The 27,086-nt window shown below is 37.3% G+C and overlaps 1 protein-coding gene across 10 annotated transcripts in view; it reads right to left on the bottom strand.

The window, feature by feature from the left end:
* SYCP2 (synaptonemal complex protein 2) overlaps window positions 1-27,086 on the bottom strand; it is a 66,047-nt gene that overhangs the window by 25,431 nt on the left and 13,530 nt on the right. For 6 of the 10 annotated variants that reach the window (XR_016215702.1, XM_070051356.2, XM_070051359.2 and 3 more), the window contains exons 5-23: window positions 26,915-27,019; window positions 26,606-26,630; window positions 23,727-23,812; window positions 23,086-23,171; window positions 22,782-22,816; window positions 21,551-21,693; window positions 21,418-21,470; window positions 20,225-20,270; window positions 19,025-19,120; window positions 14,582-14,642; window positions 12,210-12,358; window positions 10,391-10,465; window positions 9,792-9,938; window positions 6,071-6,170; window positions 4,866-5,020; window positions 3,148-3,214; window positions 2,785-2,842; window positions 1,842-1,975; window positions 1,252-1,673 (exon numbers count right to left, since the gene is read on the bottom strand). Coding sequence is in view for 8 of the 10 variants with exons in the window: in XM_070051356.2 (XP_069907457.2) it covers window positions 1,252-1,673; window positions 1,842-1,975; window positions 2,785-2,842; window positions 3,148-3,214; window positions 4,866-5,020; window positions 6,071-6,170; window positions 9,792-9,938; window positions 10,391-10,465; window positions 12,210-12,358; window positions 14,582-14,642; window positions 19,025-19,120; window positions 20,225-20,270; window positions 21,418-21,470; window positions 21,551-21,693; window positions 22,782-22,816; window positions 23,086-23,171; window positions 23,727-23,812; window positions 26,606-26,630; window positions 26,915-27,019 (2,043 nt within the window). In the remaining 2 variants the exon portion in view is untranslated. Of the gene's footprint in view, window positions 1-1,251; window positions 1,674-1,841; window positions 1,976-2,784; window positions 2,843-3,147; window positions 3,215-4,865; window positions 5,021-6,070; window positions 6,171-9,791; window positions 9,939-10,390; window positions 10,466-12,209; window positions 12,359-14,581; window positions 14,643-19,024; window positions 19,121-20,224; window positions 20,271-21,417; window positions 21,471-21,550; window positions 21,694-22,781; window positions 22,817-23,085; window positions 23,172-23,726; window positions 23,813-26,605; window positions 26,631-26,914; window positions 27,020-27,086 lie in introns of those variants that run through there. The other 4 variants (XR_016215703.1, XM_070051361.2, XM_089306952.1 and 1 more) reach the window with 4 other exon arrangements.

Raw genomic sequence — 27,086 nt, 5'->3', positions numbered from 1 at the left:
ACAGTCTTGGAGACATTCCACAGCACTGGTTCATCTGCAGAGCGATGGCTCCAATAAGGAAGAACAGCTACACGTTGACTCTTCCACCCCACTTACATGCTTTCTTGAAAAACCCTCCCAAGGTTTAATGCATTCATCCAAGAAATGTTTGAGATTCTACTTTGTGTAATAAAGTTATGACAGGACATGCAGAAAACAAATGTTGAATAAAACATAGTCCTTACTTTCTTAATAGGCTACTATTACAGAGGGAAAAATTACACAAAAATAATCATTTAGGGGCTGGTGCAGTGGCATAGTAGGCTAAGTCTCCACAGACGCTGGCATCCCACATGGGTGCCAGCTCACGTCCCAGCTGCTCTTCTGAGCCAGCTGCCTGTTGCCTAGGAAAGCAGAAGATGGCCAAGTGCTCAGGCCCCTGCACTCATGTGGGAGACCTGAAAGAAGCTCCTGGCTTCAGATGCACTCAGCTCTGGCTGTTGTGGCCATTAGGGGAGTGAACCAGCGGATCAAAGACCCTTCTGTATCTCCCTCTGTCTGCAACTCTACCTCTCAAATAAGTAAAAATCTTTTTATTTATTATTATTTATTTATTTATTTATTTTTTGACAGGCAGAGTGGACAGTGAGAGAGAGACAGAGAGAAAGGTCTTCCTTTGCCGTTGGTTCACCCTCCAATGGCCGGCGCGCTGCTTCTCCTGGTGCTTCTCCTGGTCTCCCATGGGGTGCAGGGCCCAAGCACCTGGGCCATCCTCCACTGCACTCCCTGGCCACAGCAGAGAGCTGGCCTGGAAGAGGGGCAACCGGGACAGAATCCGGCGCCCCAACCGGGACTAGAACCTGGTGTGCCGGCGCCGCTAGGCGGAGGATTAGCCTAGTGAGCCGCGGCGCCGGCCAGTAAAAATCTTTTTAAAAAATAATCATTTATAAAAGAAAGGTAAGAACTAAATCTATAAGCATATTCAAAATGAAAAAGTGACAGGAATACAAGAAAAGGAGACAGGAACTATAATATTCATTTATTTTATAGTCACTTGCCTAGTATATGCCAAGCGCTGTTCTATTAGGGCTGGGATTAGGGAAGTTTGGTAATGGAGGTATTTAAGGAGGAACACAATTTCAGAGCCTAGGCACTGAACTAAAGAACAGCGTGTTAGGCATGTTACCTTTGTAGCAATCAATCAAGGCTCTTTTTTTAATGTTATCAGGTAAACAACAAATAGGTATGCAGAAGTCAAAACTGAATGCTCACCATTTTTTGTTTCAAATCCAAGGAATCTAGATCACAAGTCAATTCTTTCCCCGATCTTTGACTTTTCAAATTTTTTCTAGTAGAAGGGCTTTTATCACAAATAGCAGTATTCACATCTTTAGACAATGTATATTTCTTCCTATAAATCAAAGATTCTTCAACTGTCTTATTTAGGAGAACTGATTTAAAAGTAGTTGCAGATTCAATATGCCAGTCACCCTGTTTTGTACTTTCAGTACTTTTCTGCTCTGAATGTTTAGGATGATTTTGTTGATTGTTTCTTTTGCAAACCTCCACTTCTACTTTATCTGTTTTGTTATGTTCCATAATACCTTTCTTACATTTCACTTTTTCTGTTTCTTCAGAATTATCAGATATTGAAGAGGATGATTTTTGTTTAGGAAATGTTTCATCAATGATTCCTAGTAAGAGAATAAGCAATGATTATTAAATTAATACAATGTAAAGTATAAAAATCATTAAAACAATGTAAATGTGAGTTTGTTAAAAATTTATTAAAATAAAAATTAGACATTTAATTGGTTAATATTTCCAGAAAGTACTATCACAGAGATAAAACTATGTTTTACCTTCATTAAATTTGTTTCCTGATGAAATACTTGTTCTTTGGTTATTACAGAGTTTAATATTTGTTACAGGTGTCCAACACGGCAATTTGGAGAACATCTTATTTCTATAGATGTTGTCTGAAACACCACGTAATCTATAAAATGAATTCATTTGATTATAAAATGTTATCATAAGACTAAAACCTTGGGGCTGGCACTGTTGCACAGTGGGTTAACATTCTGGCCTGAAGCGGCTGGCATTCCATATGGGTGCTGGTTCAAGACCCAGCTGCTCTACTTCCCATCCAGCTCTCTACTATGGCCTGGGAAAGCAGAAGATGACCCAAGGCCTTGGGCCCCTGCACCTGCGTGGGAGACTTGGAGCAGGTTCCTGGCTCCTGGCTTTGGATTGGCGCAGCTCCGGCCATTGCAGCCAATTGGAGAGTGAACCATTGGATGGAAGACCTCTCTCTCTGCCTCTCCTCTGTGTAACTCTGACTTTCAAATAAATAAATAATATTTTTTAAAAAAGGACTTAAAACCTTGGTTTTTGTATTTAGTCAATGTTTAAAACAATCTGTTAACAAATATGGAAATACTTTGTAAGTCATGATAAAGACTAAAATTATATAATCAGATTAAATAATAGAGAAATAGTACCACTACTGCTACTGCTTTGATATCTACCTAAATATATCTTACATACTTGCATATTTAAATTTTTTCTATTTATATATTACCACCTGAAAAAGAAAATCTCATTCATTTTAACTCTCTCAAAGAGTTATATTGATTGATATAGAAAAAATATAGACATTTCCCTTTATATTCTCATAATATGAGAGATAATTAATGGTACAATACTATCTAATAATACATAGGCCTTTTCCTCCAAATCTGTCATATTCACCTAAAAATAGCATTAATACATGTTAAAAGATTTAATAGGTCTCCTCATACTTACACAGACTTCTCTCTTTTTCCCACTGGCTGTGAATCAGGAACAACATCCTGGAGCTCATCTAAATAAAGCAGAACTTTTGGTATTTTCATATTTCCATAAATTGGCAAAGTAAAATGGAGGTTAGCATATAATTCTATAAAGGTTCACATTTTGGGATGAAGAGATTGACTTTGCCTACCCACTTCTCAGACGCAAATTTATTGGAAAACAAAAATAGTATGTGTTCTTCGTTTTACAAAGTCAAAACACGTTCACTATAAATCTTTTTCAAACCAATGAAAGTTAATGGGGTGAGAGAAATATATAGAAAAATACTGTATGTATATTTAAAAAATGACTAAGATTAAACCAGTAAGTACTTACTAAAATTTTGCTCTGGGAATTCAATATCCTTATTTTCCGTCCTTTCTACAGTTATAGTTTTGATAAGCTATAAACACAGGAAATATGTTAATGTAAATTCGAATTAAGGCATTATATGAAAGCAACTTTTAAAAGAGCATTAAGGTTTAACTGTTTTAAAGTAAGTTTGACTTGCAATGAAAAGTTGGATAGTATTTATATCTAGTTAATAAATATTGTGCCCAAACCAGAATACTATTTATCCAAAGTTGCAAGAGAATAACATTCATTGTAGACATGGAGACAGAAGGTCTCATGAGTTTTCTGAATCCATCCATAGCTAGCATAACAATTCAATTTTCACTTGAATTGATAAATTCTAACCTTTTATGATACATCTTGCTATTGATCTCATCTATCTTTTTTCACTGAGGTACATAGAAGACTTGGAAATTACGCAATATTCAATTATTTTTACATTTTTGGCCATTGCCTAGGTAACTTCTTGCCTACAACAAGTTTTCTTCCTACAGCTACAGACACACATTTACTTCAGGTTAAATAAAAATCATCTATTACTATCAGAAAAATATACCATCTAGACTAAGATATTTTGTCTCACTCTTTTTCCTATTTGTTCTAGCCAGTGGTCCTCTACACTGGGAGGTGAGCAATTATGAAGTATGCAGATATGTTTTTGGTGGTCACAATGACAAAGGGGTTCTACAATATTCAGGACTATGCCACACAACTGAAAATCAGTACTCTTATTAAGATACACTTAGCTAGATAATTTGAATCACAACTTTGACTTTGTTTTCCTAATATCTTAAGTTTTTACCTTTCATTTTTCTGCTACATACCTTTTTAAATTAAAAAAATTTTTTTCCTGTATCATGAAGGCTACTAAGCTTTGAGAAAATTGTAATATTCATGAACTGATGCCATGACAAAATTCAGCCTTAAACTGGGCTCCAAATTGACTAACATTGGTACATAGTCTTATTCTTCTCCATTACCTCTCAATAGCTATTCCAAATCTTCACATGTCCCTTAGTCCCTACTATAACAGATCTCCATGATAAACTCACCATTTTCACACTCCAAACAAAAGATGTTTTTGTTATTTCCTGTTCTATCTCTTCAACTATCAGAAGTGTTTTACAACCTGAAACAAACCTACTTCATCTCAATATCCATCTGACTTTTACGGAGCTTTCAAAAATCAACTCTCCCTAAATCTCCTGAAATACGTATCTTAATCTTTACTCTCCCTTCTATCTATGGAACTGGGCATCTACCCCTCCATTGGGTTCCAACCATATCCTGTATGTATATCTTAGAAGGTTACTTTGTATTGTAATTATTTTAGTAATCTGTCTAATCTCATGCTAGACTTCGAAGTCTTTAAGGACAGAATGCACTTGGATTTCACATTTTTACATCTACCAGAACCTTCCCTATAGTAGAAGACATTAATTTTAATAATAAAGAATGATGGCAAGTTTACTTTTCCTACCAAATATTAGTTATAGTGAATGGATGTTTATAACTTTCATTGTAATCACAGGAAATGAGTCATATGTCACAGGGACCCGACTTTCAAGAACAATAAGTGGTATCTAGGAAAATAACAATGAGTTAAGGCAAGACACTGCTTGCAAAAGAAGTTAGCTTAATATCTATTTTTACAATAACTTGATAAAATTTATTTAAAAATATTTTCAAAGTAAAGTTACTTTGTCTTTGTTATCTCCTCTATTTCTTCCTTCAGATGGTCTGGATTTGGGTGATACAGCATTATCCACTTCATTTTCTGCTGTTTTAGAAATACCAGATTTTTCTGCAGAACTCATCATTTGCAGTGGTGGCTTAGATCTTCCTCTTTGTGGTGCTGTTGAAAAGCACAAAGATCTACATTTTTTTTTTATTTTGGCAGAAAGTTAGACAGTGAGAGAGAGAGAGAGAGAGAAAGGTCCTCCCTCTGTTGGTTCACCCCGCAAATGGCCGCTATGGCCAGAGCTATGCTGATCCGAAGCCAGGAGCCAGGTGCTTCCTCCTGGTCTCCCATGTGGGTGCAGGGCCCAAGCACTTGGGCCATCCTCCACTGCACTCCCGGGCCACAGCAGAGAGCTGGACAGGAAGAGGAGTAACTGGGACTAGGACCTGGTGCCCATATGGGATGCTGGCGCCGCAGGCGGAGGATTAACCTAGGGAGCCATGTCACCAGCCCTACTACATGTTTTTAACACATTTCTATTACTGAGGTACTTTTCAGATAAAAAGATAAGAAAGGAAGGCTCCAGGAAAGTTCCCAGGTTTCTTTCTTAGATGAACTGGTGGAATCCGAAGCCATTTACCTAGATAAGAATTGCTGGAAAACCAGCAGAGGGTATAAAGATGAATGTAATTCCGGACCTATGTTAAGTTTGAGGAGCCTGTGAAACATTAGGCAGTTGTCTAGCAAGAAACTGGACTTTTGGAACGTAAGGACTCGGACTTTACACAATGCCAATTTTTAAAAATTTTAATTTGGCCGTTAGTATGCACTGTCTAAATGTTTCAAAAGATTTTGTCAAATTAAAGATTTTTATTTTATCTTCCAACAACTTAATGAGTCTGTTTGATTTCATATTATGGGACAGAAAATGGTTCTAAACTTAGCTAGATGATAATCTATACAAATTGTAAGCCCAAGAGTGAAGAACTAAGCCCGAGTGGACTGATTCCATGTTTTACTGTTATTTTGTTTATTGTTAAATTGTATAAATTATTAATGTTGGATTCTAGTATTTTGGCAACTGTTTATACATTTCAATTTTTTTTTACATCCCCCAATCATCAGGTAGGTAAATTAGGTCCAGAATGTTTCCTGAATTAAAAATAAAAATGCCTCCTTTAAAAGATAACACTATTAGAAATCTTTAAAAATTGTAAAACTTACATGTGTTGATTAAAAGTATTGGACTCCTCACAGTGTATCTGTCTGCACCAGGAACAATCATTGATGCTTCAGACATTTTTTTTTTGGTAGGAGTAATTATCTTCAACCATAAGAAAAAAACCCACAGTCAACAAAGATCCTTTTTAGAAATTCAACAACTTACATTTTTACTCATGACATTTTGCCTTGACTACATGCAAAATATGAAGTTTTTTTCTTAAACATGATACACAGAAATTTCTGTGTTTTAGCTTGATTAAAGGGCTTCACCTTCAGTTTTATATTCAACGAGTAGCCAAAGCACGTGAAAAGAACTGCTTTAAAGAATTTACAGCATATCTCGAGTTATGCAATATGGCTAGCTGAAGATAGTATCATCTAGGTAACTGATATTACAGAGAATAATTTTGTCAGAGTACTATAAAGAAGCAGACAGTGACATACTGGATAAAGATACAGAGGAACAGTTTTTAAAATAAAAGCACCTACCTCTGATAGACAAACTGAGGACACTGAATAGGTTTGTATGGGGAGAGCATATGGAGGATAGAAGAAAAGGGATAACCAGAAATCAGGCTTCTAAATTAGATTTTTCCTAAAGAAATTACAGTTCTTACTGATACAGTCAACAGAACTTGAAAAGTAACTTATTCATATTAATGCCTCTAATAGTTAATCCTTAGTGAAATCATAGTTGTCATTCAATAGTAGTGTGGTTTTTTTGCATACTTTACTGTGCTTAAGACCTTCTCCACTATTTTTTTTAAGATTTATTTATTTGAAAGAGTTACACAGAGAAAAGGAGAAGGAGAAGTAGGAGGGGAGGGGGAGGGGGAGGGGGAAGGGAGGAGAGAGGGGGATGGAGAGAGGGGGATGGAGAGAGAGGGAGGGAGAGGAAGGAAGGGAGGGAGGGGTCTTCCATCCACTGGTTCACTCCCCAATAGGCTGTAATGGCCTGAGTTGCACCGATCCAAAGCCAGGAGCTTCTTCCATGTCTCCCATGCAGGTGCAGGGGCCAAACCAAAGGACCTCGTCCATCTTCTACTGTGTCCCAGGCTATAGCAAAAAGCTGGATCGGATTGGAGCAGCCAGGACTTGAAGCCGTGCCCATATGGGATTCCTCACTGTAAGCAGTGGCTTTACCCACTATGCTACAGCACTGGCCCCTCTCCACTATTTATGATTCAACAAGTTTAAGGCAGGGTCTAAGAATCTAGATATTAATAAGCACTCAACATAATTGATAAGACATTAAAGCTAACTATTATGATCTAATTGTCTAGGTGAAATAAAACATTTTTAATTTAACTGAGGACTCAAAACTAAAGGAGAAAATGAGTAGCAGAAATGCGCCAAAATGTCTAAGAGCCCATGAGAGTAATAGTAGCCAAATGTTAAACGATTAGTGAAAACTGAAATAATCAGAAAACTCCATGAAGAAAGGAAAATGAACCAAGACTTATAAATATATGCATACACTAGAAAGGTTAAGGGGAAAAAAAAGCAACAAACAATGTATATCATCAAGAGGCAAGAATGAGCATGGCATGCAAAACGACTGACCCTACTAAAGTGGAAACTATATAGGGCCGCCGCTGTGGTGCAGCGGGTAAAGGCACCGCCTGCAGAGCCGGAATCCCATATGGGCATTGGGTTAAATCCCGGCTGCTCCACTTCTGATCCAGCTCTCTGCTATGGTCTGGGAAAGTAGAAGATGGCTCAAGTCCTTGAGCCCCTGCAACTGCGTGGGAGACCCAAAAGAAGCTCCTGGCTCCGGATTGGCGCAGCTCCAGCCATTATAGTCAGTTGGGGAGAGAATCAGCGATGGAAGATTCACTCTCTGCCTCTCCTCTCTGTGTAACTTTCAAATAAATAAATCTAAAAAAAACCCCACTATACTACGATTTTAAACAAAAAAGACTTAAATAATAGAACTGAATTGGCCGGCGCTGCGGCTCAATAGGCTAATCCTCCGCCTGCGGTGCCGGCACACGGGGTTCTAGTCCCGGTCAGGGCACCGGATTCTGTCCCGGTTGCCCCTCTTCCAGTCCAGCTCTCTGCTGTGGCCCGGGAGTGCAGTGGAGGATGGCCCAAGTGCTTGGGCCCTGCACCCCATGGGAGACCAGGAGAAGCACCTGGCTCCTGCCTTCGGATCAGCGCGATGCGCCAGCTGCGGTGCACCGGCCGCGGCGGCCATTGGAGGGTGAACCAACAGCAAAAGGAAGACCTGTCTCTCTCTCTCTGTCTACTTTGCCTGTCAAAGAAAAAAAAAATAAAAAAAAAACTGAATTAAATTCTTTGAATCAGTGGGGAAAACATGAAGATCATGAAGATTTTGAGCAAAAGAAGGCTATCTGAATACTGATATTTATGAAAAAAAAATCACTGGTATGACAAAAGCAGCTCACAGGATGAAGCAACAGAGTCAAAGACCAGTTACGATGCTAATATATTATCCTCGGTATGCTAAGATGAGTAATGGTAGAGGGAACAGGAAAGGATACGAGATACTATGAAAGAACAATCTAAGCACCTTGGTCCTTAAATATGGAGAAGAGCCTGGAATCAATGGTATCACCAGAAAAATTAACGGTAGTTACTACTGCAGTATGGAGGCAGGTATAGAACTGAGGCAAAAGACAAAGTGTCTTAGGCGAGACTTCAGGACAGAATTTGAAAAGACATGCAAAAGGAAGTAACAGAACAAGAAGAAATTTAGCAGGGCCTGCGCTGTGGCATAGCAGGTAAAACTGCTGCCTGCAGTGCTGGCATCCCATATGGGCGCCTGTTCGATTCCCAGCTGCTCCACTTCTGATCCAGCTCTCTGCTATGCCCTGGGATAGCAGAAGATGGCTCAAGTCCTTGGGCCCCTGCACCCACGTAGGAGACCTGGAAGAGGCTCCTGGCTCTGGATCGGTGCAGCTCCAGCCACTGCGGCCAACTAGGGAGTGAACCAGCAGATGGAAGCCCTCTCTGGCTCTCCTCTTTCTGTGTAACTGACTTTCAAATAGATTTTTTTTTTTTAAAGAAATTTAGCTATAGAACTTAAGTTGCTGTACCACAACACTGGTGAAATTCAGCTACAGAACTTTGAAGTCTGGTACTTTTAAGAGCTCCAATTATACACTTGAAAGACACTGAAGCTCAAGCTTGATTTTTGGAACAAACCTAATAAAAGGTGGGGAAAAAATCTCTAATGTAGGAAGGAAGAGAATATACTAAAACCAAAGTCAAAGAAAGAGAGGACTTTGAGAACGTTGTCAACAATGTCATGTGTCAAATATCACAGCACAGGACGGAAAAGGCTGAGAAATGCTTGTACAGGATATGGCCTACAGGAGGTCTTCAATGAAGCAGGAAGACGAGTGAGAAAGGAAGTGAATGCTTTGCTTTCTTTATGCAAATGATATTATAAATTTGTAATCTGCTTGTACATTGTAGCCAAATGCAAAGGAATAATGCAAAAAAGCAGTAGTTATTCTCCCTCTATCTCTAATTTTTAATTTATAAGTACAGTACACCTTGTCCTAACCCCTGGCTCCTAATATGTGTACAAAGTTTGCTAAAACACTATCTCGTTTGCATTTGTAAAAGGCAGAGGCAAAATCTCTGAAATGTGTTGAATTAAGGTTATTGGTAAATCTTAAATTCTTTCTTTCTGTACTTATATATAGCAATAATTTGATCCATGGTAGTAATACAAACATTTTATCATATTTACCCCAAGCAGACTACGTTTTCTGTTCTCTTGATTATTGTTTTTGATATACGTTGTAGGTTTAGCAAATTCCTTTTGAGCATTAGATTTTTCTTTTAAAAAAACAAATTCTTCTTCAACTGATGAGAGTTGACTTTCTGGTACTAAAATCTGTTAAAGAAGTTGGAAAAAGTACTTAAAACTGAAAACATAGAAGTTCTTAAAAATCACTGGACTTATTAATGAAGCTCCTACTCACCTCATATTTACAAATGTTAATTTTCTCTATTTATGGACTGTCATAATTATTTCAAAATGATCCAAGAAAAAGTGTCCACTTTTTCAAATGTTAACAGACATAAATGTTTTATCATTAATAGAATGACATACTTTTAAGTTTTAAAGTATCAAAATTGGTATAACTACTAAAATTAACTATGAACATATTTAAAAATCATATACAGTTCATTAGAGTTCTGTTTATAAGATCATTTGTTTTTTAGATATTCCCTTTCAGAGATCAACTTTATCATTTTGCTATTATTTAGGGTAAAACTTGGCCTAACAGTAAACATTTGTGTACCAAAAAAAAAAAATAACAATTGGTTAAGTCAGAGATATACCTGTGATCCACTTGCATCAAAAAGTACATGCACTGATGTTTTGGCAATGGAAATACCTTGCTTTCTGGTAAATTCCTAAAATTAAATGAATTCAAAGTGATATAATTTTCATTTTCTTTCCATTTCATACACTTATTTCCTACCTTTCTTCCAAAATTTCCAATTTATCCCAAATCACTTTGCAAATACAAGAAATCTTCAAAAGTTCATGGAGAGTAAGTACTACAAATAAGCTGCATGAACTTCATTTTCTTTAAGATGTATCTATTCTGAAAGCTGGAGTCAGAGACAGAGGGACAGAGACATCCTATCTGCTCGACTCACTCCTCAGATGGCCGCAGCCGCCAGTGCCGGGCCAGGCTGAAGCCAGCAGCTTCCTCCAGGCCTCCCACATGGGCAGCAGAGACACAAATACTTGGGCAGTCCTCCACTGCTTTTTCCCACGCCATTAGCAGGGAGCAAGTGGAGCAGTTGGGGCACCCACAACTGCACCCAATGGGATGCCAGCATCACAAGCAGTGGCTTTAGCCATTACATTGACCCCATGAATTTCAATTTTCTGCACCAAAGTATACTTTTTTTCCCTATGAAACTTTAAAACTTTTGAGAGGCAAAAAGAGGGGGCAGAAAGAGGGAGGGAGGGAGGGAGGAAGAGAGGGAGACCCGTGAAGTGGCATAGTGGGTAAAGCCGCTGCCTCCAGTGCCAGCATCCCTTATGAGCGCTAGTTTGAGTCCCGGCTGCTCCACTTCTAATCCAGCTTTCTGATATGACCTGGGAAAGCAGTAGAAGACGGCCCAAGGTCTTGGGCCCCTGCACCCGCATGGAAGACCTGGAAGAAGCTCCTGACTCGGGATTGGTGCAGCCCCAGCTGTTGTGGCCAATTTGGGAGTGAACCAGTGGATGGAAGACCTCTCTCTCTCTCTCTCTCTCTCTCTCTGCCTCTCCATCTCTCTGTAATTCTGACTTTCAAATAAACAAATAAATCTTTAAAGGGGGGGGGCAGAGAGAGAGAGGGAGGTAGAGGGAGAGAGAGAGAAATACACTCCCATCCACTCATTTATTGCCCAGATGACCCCAAATGGTTGGGAGCCAGGAACTCATTCCAGTTATCCCACAAGGGTGGCAGGAATGCAGTTACCTGAGCCACCACTGCGCCTCCTACACTCTGCATTAGCAGGAAGTTGGAGTCAGGAGCCAGAGCTGGCCATGTACCTCAAGCTCTCAGATGTGAGATGTAAGGCATCTTAAAACATCAGGCTAATTGCCTGCCTCTTCTTTCCATGACCTTTTTTAACAGCCCTCAAATACCTTCTGCTGTTCTTCAACAGAAGTCTTTTATATTACACGAACTTATCTACAGAGTATGTCCCCACACCATCACTTGAACTGTGACCCGAGATTCTCAAACAGTAACTTAAAGCCCATCTCCACAGTAATGCCTTCCTTCAAAAACCTGACTCTTAATGAGCAGTCTTTCTTCAATTTCCGAAATTCATTTGCACTAGGCCAGTTATTTACTTCTTTGGAGACTGTCATTGTCTAACTCTCCCAGTGTCTAAGGCACTGAAAATAGCCCTTCAGTGCATCTCACTTCTAGAACAACCTGCAGGGATTTTCAAGCAGCTGCTGCTGACTTCTGTCCTCTGAGAACTCTAACAGGTGCTTAGCACGCTGAGGATGGTTATCCAACAGTACCAAAACCTACACGTTACTTCAAGAATTCTAAAAGGAAAAAAAGCAATGAAACTTCCAGCACCAGACTAAGTGTCCAGAATTACGAAAATCATTAAGTATTTATTCAAGAGTTTAAAAACTTACCCTATTTTTATTTGCACCAAAAATTTTTTGAGTTACATCACCGATTTCTAATGATGCATCAAAATACAAAAGCAATTCTCTTCCTTCTCTTTTACTAATTTTTACTATATTTTTCAGAATTATATTCAGTAGCTTCTTTGATTCTCTCACTGTGCACAAATCAAATCACACTGATTAGTTTACATGAATTTCTATGATACTGTTCTATGAATATACTATAACTATGAAAAGCAAATATCAATTCAAATTATTTGAATCAAAATCAAACTTTTAGAATTGAGGGCTTAATCAGTTCTAGCATTAACTACCTATGCAAACAAGCCAATTTACCTTTAGTGTCCTGAATGAGGTAAGAGTCCCAAATAAGTTCTAGACACTAACAGATTCTTGACAAAATATTCCTTGAACATGTATGAATAATCTATTTTATTGATTTTAAGAAGTCAAAAACCCAATTTCATATAATTGCTATATTTCTAGGTATAGCAATCTATTCAACTATTTCTCTTAAATTCACAGATATGAATTGATAGAGCAAAGACTTGAAGGATGTGAATGGAAAACTCAGAAATTAGCCTTCAAGAAGAACAGATACATTTCTTCTGTTTACATGAATGTTTACAGCAGCATTTATATAACAGCTAAAAACTGGGATACTCCAAATACTCATCAACAGGTAAATGGATAATCAAATTGAAGTATACCTATATAATACAATGCCACCCAGAAATAAAAATAAACTATTCTACATGCAAAAAAGTTAAGAACATAGACAAAAATTGCTACATGATTCCATTTTTATAAATTCTAGAAAATGTAAGCTTCTCTACAGTGAAGAAATCAATGATTGCCTGGGTGTGCAGTATGAGAAAGAATGGATAGATAAGAAATTCAAAGAACTTTGGGTCAAAGGACATTGTTTATTAACTTGGTTTCATCAATCTGATGAAAGCTATAAAAACCTTCAGCTAACATATCTAATAGTAAAATGATGAATGCTCTTCCTCCCAAGTTAAGATTAGGAAGTAGGCCAAGATGTCCACTTCTACCATTTCTATTAAATATTGTACCGAAGGTTCTATCCATAATTCTATCCATAACAATACAGCAATGGAGGGAGGAATGGGGGGGCAGTAATTATATAAGGAATAGAAAGAAGTAAACTGTATGTTTAGGGGCTGGTGTTGTGGCACAGCAGGTAAAGCCGCTGCCTGCAGTGCCATCATCCCATATGGGCGCCGGTTCAAGTCCTGGCTGCTCCACTTCCAATCCAGCTCTCTGCTATGGCCTTGGAAAGCAGTAGAGGACGACCCTGGTCTTTGGGCCCCTGCAGCTGCATGTGAGACCTGGAAGAAGCTCCTGGCTTCAGATAGACTCAGCTCTGGCCATTGCGGTCATCTAGGGATTGAACCAGTGGATAGAAGACCTCTCTTTCTCTCTCCTTTTCAAATAAATAAATTTTTTTTAAGATTTATTTATTTGAAAGTCAAGAGTTACACAAAGGAGAGGCAGAGAGAAGTCCTCCATCTGCTGGTTCATTCCTCAAATAGCCACAATGGCTGGAGCTGTGCTCATCTGAAGCCAGGAGTTAGGAGCCTCCTCCGGTTCTCCCACGTGGGTACAGGGGCCCAAGGTCTTGGGCCATCTTCTACTGCTTTCCCAGGCCATAGCAGAGAGGTGGATTGGAAGTGGAGCAGCTGGGACTCGAACCAGTATCCATATGGGATGCGGGCACTGCAGACGCTGGCCCCATAAATAAATCTTAAAACAAAAAACCAAAAAACACAAAAACTATGTTTGTAGACATCATGATATGTAAGAACTCCTAAAAGTCAATAAAAAAAATTCCATCAAAAATGAACAAAATATTTAAGCATCACTTCACAGATATATAGGAGGTCAATAAGCACATGAAATCACTGGTGATTAGGAAAATGCAAATAAAAAATCATAATGAAATATCACTACACGGCTACTGAAATAACTAAAATGTCTTAATGCCTGAATCTGTAATGATTCCATCTGCTAAGTTATTTGATTGTGTCTGTCGGCATTATTCAATTTCATTTATAGGAGCAGAGAAATTTAATATTTGGATTTAACCCAACAAGTGAAATGGATGGGCATGAGCCATAAACATACTGATGAGAGGGAGGAAAAATTCATCATGGGTTCTTGACTTGATAAACAAAGAAATGAATAAAGTAGAGAGCTGGGAGATGGGGCAGGAGAAGTTGAGTTTCACAGAATTTGAGGAATTATGAATGTGAACTGAAAATAATGATTTGTTACTCACTAGCATTTTGTCATCCCACAGAAATATCAACATTTTTCCATGTAAGAATTAAGAATTATTAAAAAAAAGCTAATACCTTCAATGTTGTATATTTGTACTTTTTCCTCAGGCACAGTAACTGCCTCCCATTGATGATCCTTAAATTTAAAAAACAGGTTTTGATCAAAACATTAATTTTTCTTGACTTAAAACATCTTTAAACACCAATTTCTAAGTTACAAAAATTTAGAAAGTTTTTGTTTACTAATATTACTAAGTAATCCATTTATATAATACGTTTCTTGCTATGTTAATCAGATCTATCTGTTCACTTTTTAAAAGGAAATGACAGTGCTTTGCTATAACTAAAGTTTAGACTGGGGGCTTGTCACTCCCCCTCTTCATGGAGGAACGACACAGGACCCTGCGCTGTTCTTTCGTCTGCTCGGCCCTCCCCGGGTTAGCTGCTGGTTCTTCCCGGGTTGGCTACCGACCCTTCCACCTCCGTGGAAGGGCGGTTCCCCCTGCCACATTCCCCACTTCCGCGGGGGAGCGGCACACCGCCGGCCGGCTCTCTCGGGGGCTGCACAGGTGTTCCTTCAGATAGATGTTCCCCTTAGATGTTCCTGGTGCGTGTTGTCTCTCTCCTCCTTTATAGTCCTCTTCCACCAATCCCAACTCTGCTACCCACACGCCGAGTACGCTGCTCTCCTCCAATCAGGAGCAGGTCCTACAGTTTATTGGTTGAACTGGAGGCAGCTGTGTAGAAGCTGTTTCTCCCTTCTCAGCGCCATATTGTGGGAGAGCAGATGCATAGAATAAGTCTTAATTCCAGTAACTTAGTCTAGTCCGAGTTGCTCCCAGTTGCTCCCCACAGGGGTTGGCATAGCAGGTGAAGCTGCCATCTGAGATGCCAGCATTGCATATGGACACTGAATAGACTACAGGCTGCTCCACTTCTGATCCAGATCCCTGCTAATGCTCCTGGGAAAGCAGTGGAGGATAGTCCAAGTGCTTGGGCCCCTGAACCCACAGGGGAGACCTGGAAGAAGCTCCTGGCTTCCACACGGCCCAGGTCCAGCCCCAGCCACTGCAGCCATTTGAGGAGGGAATCAGAGGATGGAAGATCTGTCTCTCCTTTCTGTGTAACTCTGTCATTCAAATAAGCAAAGAAATCTTAAAAAAAATTTTTTTAGGCAAACTAGACTCTTCTATGCATGCAAAATGATGCTATTTATCAACTTAATACATTCTCCTGATGCATCCATAATTCTGGTACCAGGGCACGTGCTCACCCCCCAACCTGTTTGCATATCCAATTATAAAAGGCTTGGTGGGAGGCAGGAGAGCTCTCTTTCCACCATGGACTCTGCTGCAAAGTACCACTCTTATTTTCTCTCTTTACACCATGGAATGCACACCAATATAGTACTCCTGTGTTCTCTCTTCCCACAGTAGACAAGACAGACCTCTCCTGCTCTCATTTAGAGGTAGTGTTCAGGTTTTCCTCTTTCCTCATTTACTTTTTCTCATTTACTGTCAACACCTTAGCCCACTCATGTTGGGTATCTCTCTATGCAGGGTGGTCCACACATGCATGAATGTATGTTTATTCCCTCACTGCTAAATAAACTGTGTTCCTATTCTGCATGTTACCAGTCTCTTAGTATTTCTACTTCTGTAGAAAGAAGCTGGATTAAAAATACATTCATTGCCTACATCAATATTATTTGGTTTCTTATTCTTAACCAAAAAATGCCTGTTAATCATTATTAAAGGTTATCCTTTCTAAAAAGGTTACCAACTCCTTTTATTTTTCCTTTGAAACATTTTGTGAAGTCCTATTCTTTCCTCAGTACACAAATCTGCTACGAGGGCCTGAAATCACAATGCTGATCACCTGAATGCTGTTAGGGCTAAGCACTGCATGCACATGAATAATCAGCTAAAATGCTTGCCCTTTCCAGGCATTCTCACGAATGCAGATTAGGTGTTCTAAGCAGCAGATCTACGAAGCAGAAAGACCTGAGGTGAGCATAATCATGATCTGTGTCACGGGAATTAAGAAAAAAAAAAAAAAAGACTGGAACACAGTTATCATTGAGAATGCTATGAAATATCAAAGAAATAGCCAGGGGCCAAGTCATAAATAGTTTGGGATGCCACATTAAAGACACAAAAGAAAGGTTTAAGCAGTTACTCTGTGGAGACTGGTTTCTATACACAGGAGGAACCAGTGTGACAGCACAGCAGGTTAAGCTGCTGCCCACAACACTAGCATCCCAAGTCAGAGCACTGGTTCACATGCTGGCTGCCACGTAACCACTTGCCTGTTATGAGCCTGTGCAAACAGATGATGGCCCAAGTACTCAGGCTCTTGTCATTCATGTTGGAGACCTGCATGGAGCTCCAGGTTCCTGGATTTGGCCTGATTCCGCTTCTGCTGCTGAGGCCACTTGGAAAGTGAATCAGCTGATAGAAGATTTGTTTCTCCCTCTCTTGTCACTCTGCCTTTCAAATAATTTTTTTAAAAAGGTAACTATTTAAAAAAGAAGGAACTCAGGAAGTACATGCCACTGTTATTATGGAGAGATTTTTTTTTTTTTTTTTTTGACAGGCAGAGTGGACAGTGAAAGAGAGAGAGAGAGAAAGGTCTTCCTTTTCCTTTGGTTTACCCCCCAGTGGCTGCTGCGGCCGGCGTGCTGTGCCGATCCAAAGCCAGGTGCTTCTCCTGGTCTCCCATGGGGTGCAGGGCCCAAGGACCTGGGCCATCCTCCACTGCACTCCCGGGCAACAGTAGAGAGCTGGACTGGAAGAGGAGCAACTGGGACAGAATCCGGCACCCTGATCGGGACTAGAACCCAGGGTGCTGGTGTTGCAGGCAGAGGATTAGCTTAGTGAGCCACGGCGCCGGCCACTGGAGAGATTTTAAATATATTTTTGGGAAGAAGAATTTCCCAGCATCTTGATTAGTATTGAAAACACTATTTAATATACTTGAATGCATTTGATTTTCTCTTACGTAGAATACTATAGTGTAACTTTATTTTTTGTCTAAATTATCCAGTAAGCCGAGGCTGAATGAAGACAGGGACAACATCAATACTATTCTCTTCTTCCAAAATGAAATTCAAGTTCCTGAAAGAAAATTCAGTTAAAAATACCCCTAATCCTCCTAAGAAGCCATACAGGAGAAACGTATTAATGTGCCTGAGAATCAGAACTAGTCTTTAGAACTCAATTTAATTGAGCATTCTAAGAAAAGTACTCTAAAATTTTAAAGAATACAGAAATCCTGAGATAGTTCACTGTTGTTCATCCAGAGTTTGCTCAAAAGAAAAGGCAGGACTCTACAAGACTGAAAAGACTAAAAGCTTTATTATATGATCACCAACCTTAACCAGATTACCAAGTGCTGACTCTCACTCAGAATTTGGCAAACTGACTGCAGAATTTGAGTCAGAAGTAGGCTGATGTACCAAAAATGAGGTAGTCGCTATTAAGAAACAATGGCTCAAAGATTTTCCTCAGGAAGAAATATGCCAACTGAGAACTGTAAGCACAGCTATGATATGGCATGAAAGAACTAAAAATTACTTCCAAATGCTACAGTAGGAATCAATTCCTCTCTACTTTAGAGACAATTTTATGAAGTAGAACATTTATATCATTGTCTATTAATGGTATATATATATATATTTTTTTTTTATTTGACAGAGTTAGAGAGAGAGACAGAGAGAAAGGTCTTCCTTCCGTTGGTTCACCCCTCAAATGGCCGCCACGGCTGGAGCTATGCCAATCCGAAGCCAGGAGCCAGGTGCTTCCTCCTGGTCTCCCATGCAGGTGCAGGGCCCAAGGACTTGGGCCATCCTCCACTGCCTTCCTGGGCCACAGCAGAGAGCTGGACTGGAAGAGGAGCAACTGGGACTAGAATCCGGTGCCCATAGGGGATGCCGGTGCAGCAGGCGGAGGATTAACCAAGTGAGCCATGGCGCCGGCCCCTGTTAATGGTATATGTAACAGAGTGACCACCTGTGTACTTGAGTAATTGCTATATTTTATAAAGTCCATTCATTTTTTCCATGTAAAATTTTACTTGTCATTAACATGTGATATATTTGAAAAACTTAAATGCTAAAAATTTAGCATTTATTTTCTGTTAATAAAACAGCAAAAATAATTTTTACTTCCAGTTAGCTTGGTTATGCTAATCGGAACTACAAGATCTAGCACTGAAATCAATTTAAAAGATGGCTAGAAAAATATATATTCATACTCTAAATTTAAAAATTTATATATACATATACAAGGGTACTTCAGTGTTCAGGAAAAACTGAATTAGATGTCTATTTTGGTTCAAAAAACTCTGAAATCCATGCATAGTTTTCTCATAATATATATTTTCTATCAATTTTTTGAAGACTCCTTGAATTTTTTCTCAAATTTTTTCACCAAAATAAAGTTCTTTTCATGCCATTTTTCCATAAACTTTCTGAAAAATCCTCATATACTTATAGCATACAGAGGGAATAAAGCTTACATCATCATCTCCAGCAACGTAGAAAGATAGAGTTTGGCTCCCAATATTAAAATCAATCCAAAATTCCTCAAGTTTTTCATCTGATGGTATCTTCAGCTAAAGAAGCAAACATATTATTATGCTTTTAAAAATTACAACAGAAAATTCTCATCAGGATATACTCAAAGTTGATAATCTCTTATTTTTTCCCCATGGTAGAGTTGCCACAACTACAGGCCCAAAGTCAGATGCTCTCTCATGATATGGTCACAGCCATCCCAAAAGGCCAGAGAGATCGTGGGCTCAATGCAAAGAGCAGAGTCCTGCCTGAGAAGGACTTAACCTTGGGGCTCTGTGAGGAAGACAGGGGACTTAAAAGGGGTCAGTGGAACCACTCCTGTATTCCTCAAGGGGTCTTGGGAGTTATAAGTAGTCTCCTACAGGTCCCTTCATGTTCACCAGATCTATCCAAGCACATAATTAGAAAAATTTAGTTTGTTGATTTTAACTGGTTTTAATTCTAGAATCCAGCAACACTGTATTCCATAAAACAAAGTGTTCCTTGAATCTTTTAATTTTTTATTTGACAGATAGAGTTAAGACAGTGAGAGAGACAGAGAGAAAGGTCTTCCTTCCATTGGTCCACCCCGCAAATGGCCGCTAAGGCCGGCACTGTGCTGATCCAAAGGCAGGAGCCACGTGCTTCCTCCTGGTCTTCCACGCGAGGAGAACCAGTGCCCATATGGGATGCCGGCAACGGAGGTGGAGGATTAACCAAGTCAGCCATGGCACCGGCCCCTCCTTGAATCTTTTTTACAAGTATAGTTAAAAGTTGAAGAAACAGAGAGGACACGTGCAACATTTAAGTAAATTTACAAACAATAAAAGGAAACAAATTTCAATATTTTATACAGAAATTAGCTAGCTTCAAGCTATCACAAATATTCCAAGTGCTAGTAAGGGCTGAAAATACTAGTCTGAATAAATTGATGGGCTTGAATAATAAACAGGAGAAAATCTGGACAACTAGCTTTAAATCTGTTATTCTTGGCTACAGGTAATGCTGTTCCATAAAATTTCCCCTGGTGTTACTGTCATATACAGAATACTAGACCAGCTATATTTATGATCTAATAATTACTACTTTTAATGTTATCAATTCACTTGACTCTTGCATCAAAATTCATCCAATAACTAAAATGTATTAAATTTAAGACTTACCTCATATTTATCAAGAAATGCTGCCAAACAAGGAAATGTAAAGACTCTGAAATAAAAAAAGTAGTTTAAGAAAAAATTAAGCCTTCAAAGGGCAATCTTGTCTGGCCACAGAAATCATGCCTAAAAATCAAAAGGAAATCAAATAAGAGCCATAACAACTTAAATACAATCATATCTCCTTCTTTGTTACTGTTTAAAATAAATGTTTAATGGAAATTTATGTAAAGAAAAGCATATTACTTCAAGAATGCTCTTCAGTGCATCTTTCTAACTAGAGTGATTGAACCAATGTTTTTCTACAATCAAATGAGCAGATTCCAATTTTAGCTTATAATATTAATACAATGAAGTTTTCACAGAACTTATAAGAAAAAAAGTGATTCTGCTACTAAAAACGGCGAAATTCATGGAATTCTTCCTCAGATAGTATTTTAAAAACTTAGCATATTATCTCATTAAATTTTCCCAATGAACATATGAGGCTGGTATTAATATTTCTGTAATATAGGTAAGGAGACAAACAAGATTGATTAATTTTCATAATATTATAGTAGGAAGAAAGGAATCTATGATTCAAATTTAAGCAATATGACTCCTTACACTGAACCCTTACCCTATCTTTTGTAATCTTATTAAGTAAATATTAACTCATTCATCTGATAAATGTGTTCTAAACACTATAAGGTGCTATATAATGCAAATACTGTTCTGTCATTATCAAAACTCAAATTTATGACATATACGTCCATGCTCATTTCTGAGCTTAAGTAACCTCAGATCCTACTTACATTGTTAATTATCAAGGAAGATGGTTTGCTACATGTTTCAAATGCAGTATGTGAACGTAGTAGGCAGTTTAAAGAAAGATGTATAACTAATTTTATTATTCCTTGAACACTAAGTAATAATTCATATGCAACTTTGAAATACAGTAAACCAATTTTGGTCTTTCAAATTATTAATATATGTAAGAACACATTTTTTCTACAAAGGACAAAACAAAACAAGGCCGGTCAACTATTATTTCACATTACCAATATAGTAATTTATTAAATATAGATGATATTATGGTAAGATTTTAATTATATATATGCAAATTTTACACTTAGAACAAATAAAGTTAAACCATAAAGTTCACAACTAGGGCTCCTTTTTGAGCTCTATCAATAAGTGGTTTATTGTATTAAGTTTACCTTCTGTTATCTCCAAGCATGCCATTTACAAGGTTGAGAAATGTCCTACAATCCTAATTTTAAAAAGAAAGATTTTTAAAAATCAAAAAAATTTTAAATACATCAGTAGCTTTTTTAAAAAAATAATACTTACTGTTTCAAATTCAGAGTCTTTAATTTCTTTAAATGCAGTAACAACAAAATCCACTGAAAACCACTGACATGCCAAGTCCTGCCTTTGCTTTTCTGTGGTCATTCTACATAACGCTTCTACAATGCCCACCTGTAAGTCATAATCTATAAAAATATGAATGGTGTATTATTTGAAATTATAAGTTTATTAAAGTCCATATATTTATATAAAGTATTTAGAATAAGAATTAGGAAAATATTAATGTTATTTACTCAGCTTTTTTTATTCTTCATATGGATATATCTCATCATTGTAGGAATATAGCCCAAATGATAAAATAGAATGAAACTTTAAAAAATATTTAAAATAGAACCCTGAATAATCAAAGACTCTGCCATTTCATTATTACAATTAGAGTTCTGAATTGCAAAATAACTCATACCCTAGTGTATATATTAGTTTTTCTTTTCATGTGACATGAGATTTACAGCTATCCCAAAATACATTAAGCCATGCTTTAATCTGTATGTAGATCATTACATCAAAATTTGCTCATAGAAAACTTAGGAAAAATAATTTATTTTTAATAAATAGTGTTTAAAAGTAATACATAAAACCCAGTATTCTCAGACCTCCTAATTTGTTTAAGAATTTATTTTCAAAGTGACAGTTACATGGAGACAGAGAGAGAGAGAGAGAGATACCCACTGGGCCAGAAAGAAACCAGGAGTTTTATCCAGATCTCACACATGGGTGGCAGAGGCTCAAACACTTGGGGTATCTTCTCTGCTCTTCCCAGGCCATTAGCAGGGAGCTAGATCTGAAGTAGAGCAGCCAGACACAAACTGGTGCCCCTAGTGGATGCCTGCATCACAGGCTGCAGCTTTACTCGCTACGCCACAATGCTGGCTGCAGACCTATTATTTCACATTACCAATGTGAAATTTTACAAAATTTTACAAAATGCCATTTGAACAGTTTCTGGATACAAGTAATTTAGATCTATTTAAAAATTAAGTTATTATTAAGTCTACCATTAGGTACAAATTATATTTATCTACATCTTATTGTCTTGACAAATCATTTGTCCTAAGGATAACTTTCATTTTTATTTAGTTGCTTAATTGTACAAACACAATTTATAGTTTCCTCACAATCTTAACATTATAATGCTAAAATCATTTTTATTAATGGTATATTAAATACTTTTGCTAAATTTGTAATAATTTCAGATTTTGAAAGGGCATCTTACCTCCAACACCTAAAATTCTTTCTCCCATACTACTCCTGTGGATTAAAGTAACAGATTACAAACTGAACTAGTATCAATTAGACAGAAAGCCTGTGTGTTTGGAGTAAAGAAAAACTTCACTGAAACTTACAATTGGCTAGTATCAGTGACTTCTGCAGAAAAATATAGGTATCTACTTAACTATATTAAAATCTACAGAGTTTCAGTTTCAGCTACTAATACAAACTCATGGTTTGCCTTTTGCCTTACAAAATATTCTTTAAATTCTTGAACTAATTAATAGCAATATAGTATAAATTATTACATGAGAATTGACATTTCTTGGTCACAGAATACTTTTCTGGCATCCTGAGGTATTTTGTCAAGCATAGCATTCATTTTTTTTAGAATCTAGGAAAGAAAAAAAGTATAAAATTAAGTAGTATTAGAAGACTTTCTTAATCACTGTTTTAAAGAGAATGAAGCAGAATGGAGGAAACAATAGAGCATATACAATTGTGAATTACAAAGTAGCACAAACCACAGACTATCTAAAGTAGTATATAATAAGATTCTAGTATCTAAAACATTTATACTCTCTGCAACACATTTAATAATACGCTACTATAAGAGCTAAGGAAGCCAAAGGATGTTATCTTACTGCTGTTTCTATGGTTATACACATGTACACATTTATATACATTCAACACCTTAATGTTTAAGAAGCCATAATGTCTGGTTGGTATACATTCTTTTTATATCAGCTGCATGTATACATAAGTCTATAGGAAATTGTAATAAATGCTTAGAAAATAAATTCATTATGTCAATGAATCATCAAAACAGAAATATATAAAAAATTTAGCCCGAGATATAATTCTTTATTCTGATGAACTGCCATCACATTTTCTTCACTTTTTTTACTTTTTATATTTAAAAACAAGATAATCAAACAGATGACCTTACCTCCTGCTGAATACAAATATTCACTCTTGCATCAATAACCAGGGCACAAATGCGAGGTATGAAACTTTCTATTATATGCCTTTTACCTGAATAAAAGTGGTAAATTATTGATAAATGTTGATTTTTAAACCTTCTAAATGGTAATTTTCCTTATATGAATTAATGGAAAGAATATACTAGCACAGTTTTGAAGGTGGCCCACTGACATCAGAAAGCATGAATAACTCCAGTTCCATCGTCTCATTTCAGGCACATAGGGAATATTTTTAGATAACAAACATAAATCACAAGTAGAAACTTATTTTCAGGCTTTTACAAAAACTGGTCTAATTAGTTTCTTTTTCTTTTTTTTTTTTTTTTTTTTCGGACAGGCAGAGTTAGACAGAAAGGTCTTCCTTCCTTCCATTGGTTCACTCTCAAATGGCCACCACCGCCAGCACGCTGCGCTGATCTGAAGCCAGGAGCCAGGTGCTTCCTCCTGGTCTCCCATGCAAGTGCAGGGCCCAAGCACTTGGACCATCCTCCACTGTCTTCCCGGGCCACAGTAGAGAGCTGGACTGGAAGAGGGGCAACTGAGACAGAATCTGGTGCTCTACCCAGGACTAGAACCCAAGGTGCTGGCGGAGGATTACCCTAGTGAGCCACAGCGCCAGCGGTCTAATTAGCTTTTAGTCATATCTCAAAAATTCTTATACTCACTAAACACTATCAACCTATCTTTCTCTCATAAAGCTATAAATAATTTGTCCTATTTTTAAACTAACGTTTCCACAAGATGAAGTTTTATCAGTACTAAAAATAAAGAATTTGCTACATTCTATTTCACAATGAAAAATTTTAAAATATTTTGAAACAATGAAAATACTGCAGCAGCCTAAGTGTGAGTTCCCAAACAGACTGCATTGAAATGAAAAAAAAAATTACTCAGATAAAAAAGATACGATTTACTTTTAAAAGTCAAGTCACTTTACAATGGCTGGTTCTTTAGGTCTGTTTTTTTCTCCCATGTTAACTGTAAAAAAAAAAATTCTTTGAAAATGGTACCATTAACTGACAATTTGTTTAAAATTGTTTTGCTTTGAAGGCAACAAATATTTATTTATAAACAATTCACAGGCCTCAATCACCAATCCTGAGAAGCCTTCCTCAACCAACACAGAGAAAAAATAACTTGGATCTAACTGTGTGGTGCAATACAGTTGCTAACCACAGGTGTGTAACACAGTTAAGTTGTAACACATTCTGCATTCTCAGCTGATTAATGAAACTTTGTTCCATCAGACCAAGACCAGTTTACAAGCCATGGCACACTAACCAAATCCAACTCACTGTCTGTTTTTGTCTGGTTGTATTATTCATCAGCAGGTGCTCTGTGAAAAACATTTGACTTTGTTTTATAGAGCCAACAGGGCCAAAGGTGAGCTTCGTTCACTCTCATAAGTTAGCAACTGTCCATTACAGGAATTTTTGTCAGAAACAGAAAACTGAGTATCCCAACTTGACCTCTAACACAGAAGTTCAATGGCTTAGCAGTGGTGAAGTTTTATTGTGACTTTGACACTCAGGGACATGACCAAAATTTTTCTTGAACAGTCCATGACCATTATTGTTGAATACTGAACCACTCCAGTAGTTAGATTTGGCTGCAGAGTAGATGATGTTGCTTAATGATTTGAACCCCAAATTACATGACAAAATAGTATTTATGTGGTAAAGTTACTTAAGTCATTTAGATAACTACAGTTATTTTGAACAGCAACCTAAGCCAAGTTGCTTTATACACTTCCCAGACTGTCACAAGTTTAACAAGACATGTCATCTCCACTTCCATACAAATTTAAAAGATACTTTTTCTTCCAAGCTCCAACTACAGATCCATTGTTTTAAAAATGAGTGCAAAGGAAACCTCCTTATTTCAAAATCCATCAAATTGTGCAACTGAAGAGCTTCCATGTAACCTTCTATTCTGCAATGCAATGACATTCTAAATATACATATTTTAAAAAGACCATAACAGAATCCTATTAAAGCCTTCTAAGTGATGAACATGCTCAATTACTCATGCTTCTGAATTATCATTAGCTAGGTATTATTTGCATTATCTAGGATAAAAAGATTTTTGAATGTGTTAAAATTCAAAGACATTTTAATTACATAAAATCTCATTATAAGCATTAAGCAACTTTGAAAACAGAGAACACTAAGTTTGAATTTCAAGTGAAACATTATCCCCACAAAGAGGAATACCATTCCCATTAGATCTGTGTAACAAAACACCTGTAATCAACTACTATATTCAATAAAACATTAAGAAATTTGTTCTTTCTTTTTATAAGGATCTACAGATTAATCTCATTTTTCTTCTCTTGGTTTGCAGTCTAAAATACTGTACTGCTCTTTACAAAAACAAAACAAAGTTTCTTGATCCCTGAATTAGATAATGAGCTCATATAATCAGGACAATACTATGAGAATTGTAAATTTATACAAAAGCTAACAAACTATTGTTCTAACAGAGACATAATGTCTAAGGACTGGCATTGTGGTGCAGCAGGTTAAACTGCCACATGCAACTCCAGCAGCACATTTCAGAGTGCCAGTTCAGAGACTCCCAGTTCCTCTGCTTCTGATCCAGCTTCCTACAAATGTGCCTGGGAAGGCAGCACCAAATGGCCCAAATACTTGCGCCCCTGCCACCCATGTGGGAGACCCAGATGGAGTTCTGGACTCCTGGCTTCTGCATGGCCCCACCCTGGATGCTGCAGTCATTTGGGGAGTGAAATAGTGGATGGAAGATCTCTTTCTCTGTCTCCTTCTGTCACTCTGCCTTTTAAATAAGTAAATAAATCTTTAAAAATCAAAGAAAATATTTACTATACCTTTATCACTGAAGTCATAAATGACCTGAAAAAATTGAATATTTTATAATTTACCATCTTCTGCTATAAATAACTAAAATGATACTGAAATACAGATTACATTTTAATTAATGTCTTATTATTTAACTTTTATTAACTAACCATGCAATTATATTAATTGTATAAATGCTTTCTACAATCTGAATAGACTAATACAACCAAGTCAATAATCAATCTACTAGTGATTTTTAGACTCAGGGTACAGAGAATGTAAATTGTTTCTTAAATAAGCACATGCTTTACAACATAAGTTAAATAATGTGATTTTACCATCAAAAGATCAAACAAATCTTCTATCATATTTATAAGATCTTCATCTTTTGAATTTCCTTGACTCAGAATAATCTCCTTGGATTTTTCAAACCAGGCAGCCATGTATAAAAATAAAAGTAATACATTAATAACTTTGTATATCATTTTAGTAGCTGTAAGAATGTATTTA

Source organism: Oryctolagus cuniculus, chromosome 11, assembly GCF_051225735.1.
Source record: "Oryctolagus cuniculus isolate XC-2025 breed Fujian yellow rabbit chromosome 11, ASM5122573v1, whole genome shotgun sequence".
NCBI classification, from domain to species: domain Eukaryota; kingdom Metazoa; phylum Chordata; class Mammalia; order Lagomorpha; family Leporidae; genus Oryctolagus; species Oryctolagus cuniculus.
Note: the sequence above shows the minus strand (reverse complement) of the source record. Positions and strands in the feature narration are given on the sequence as shown.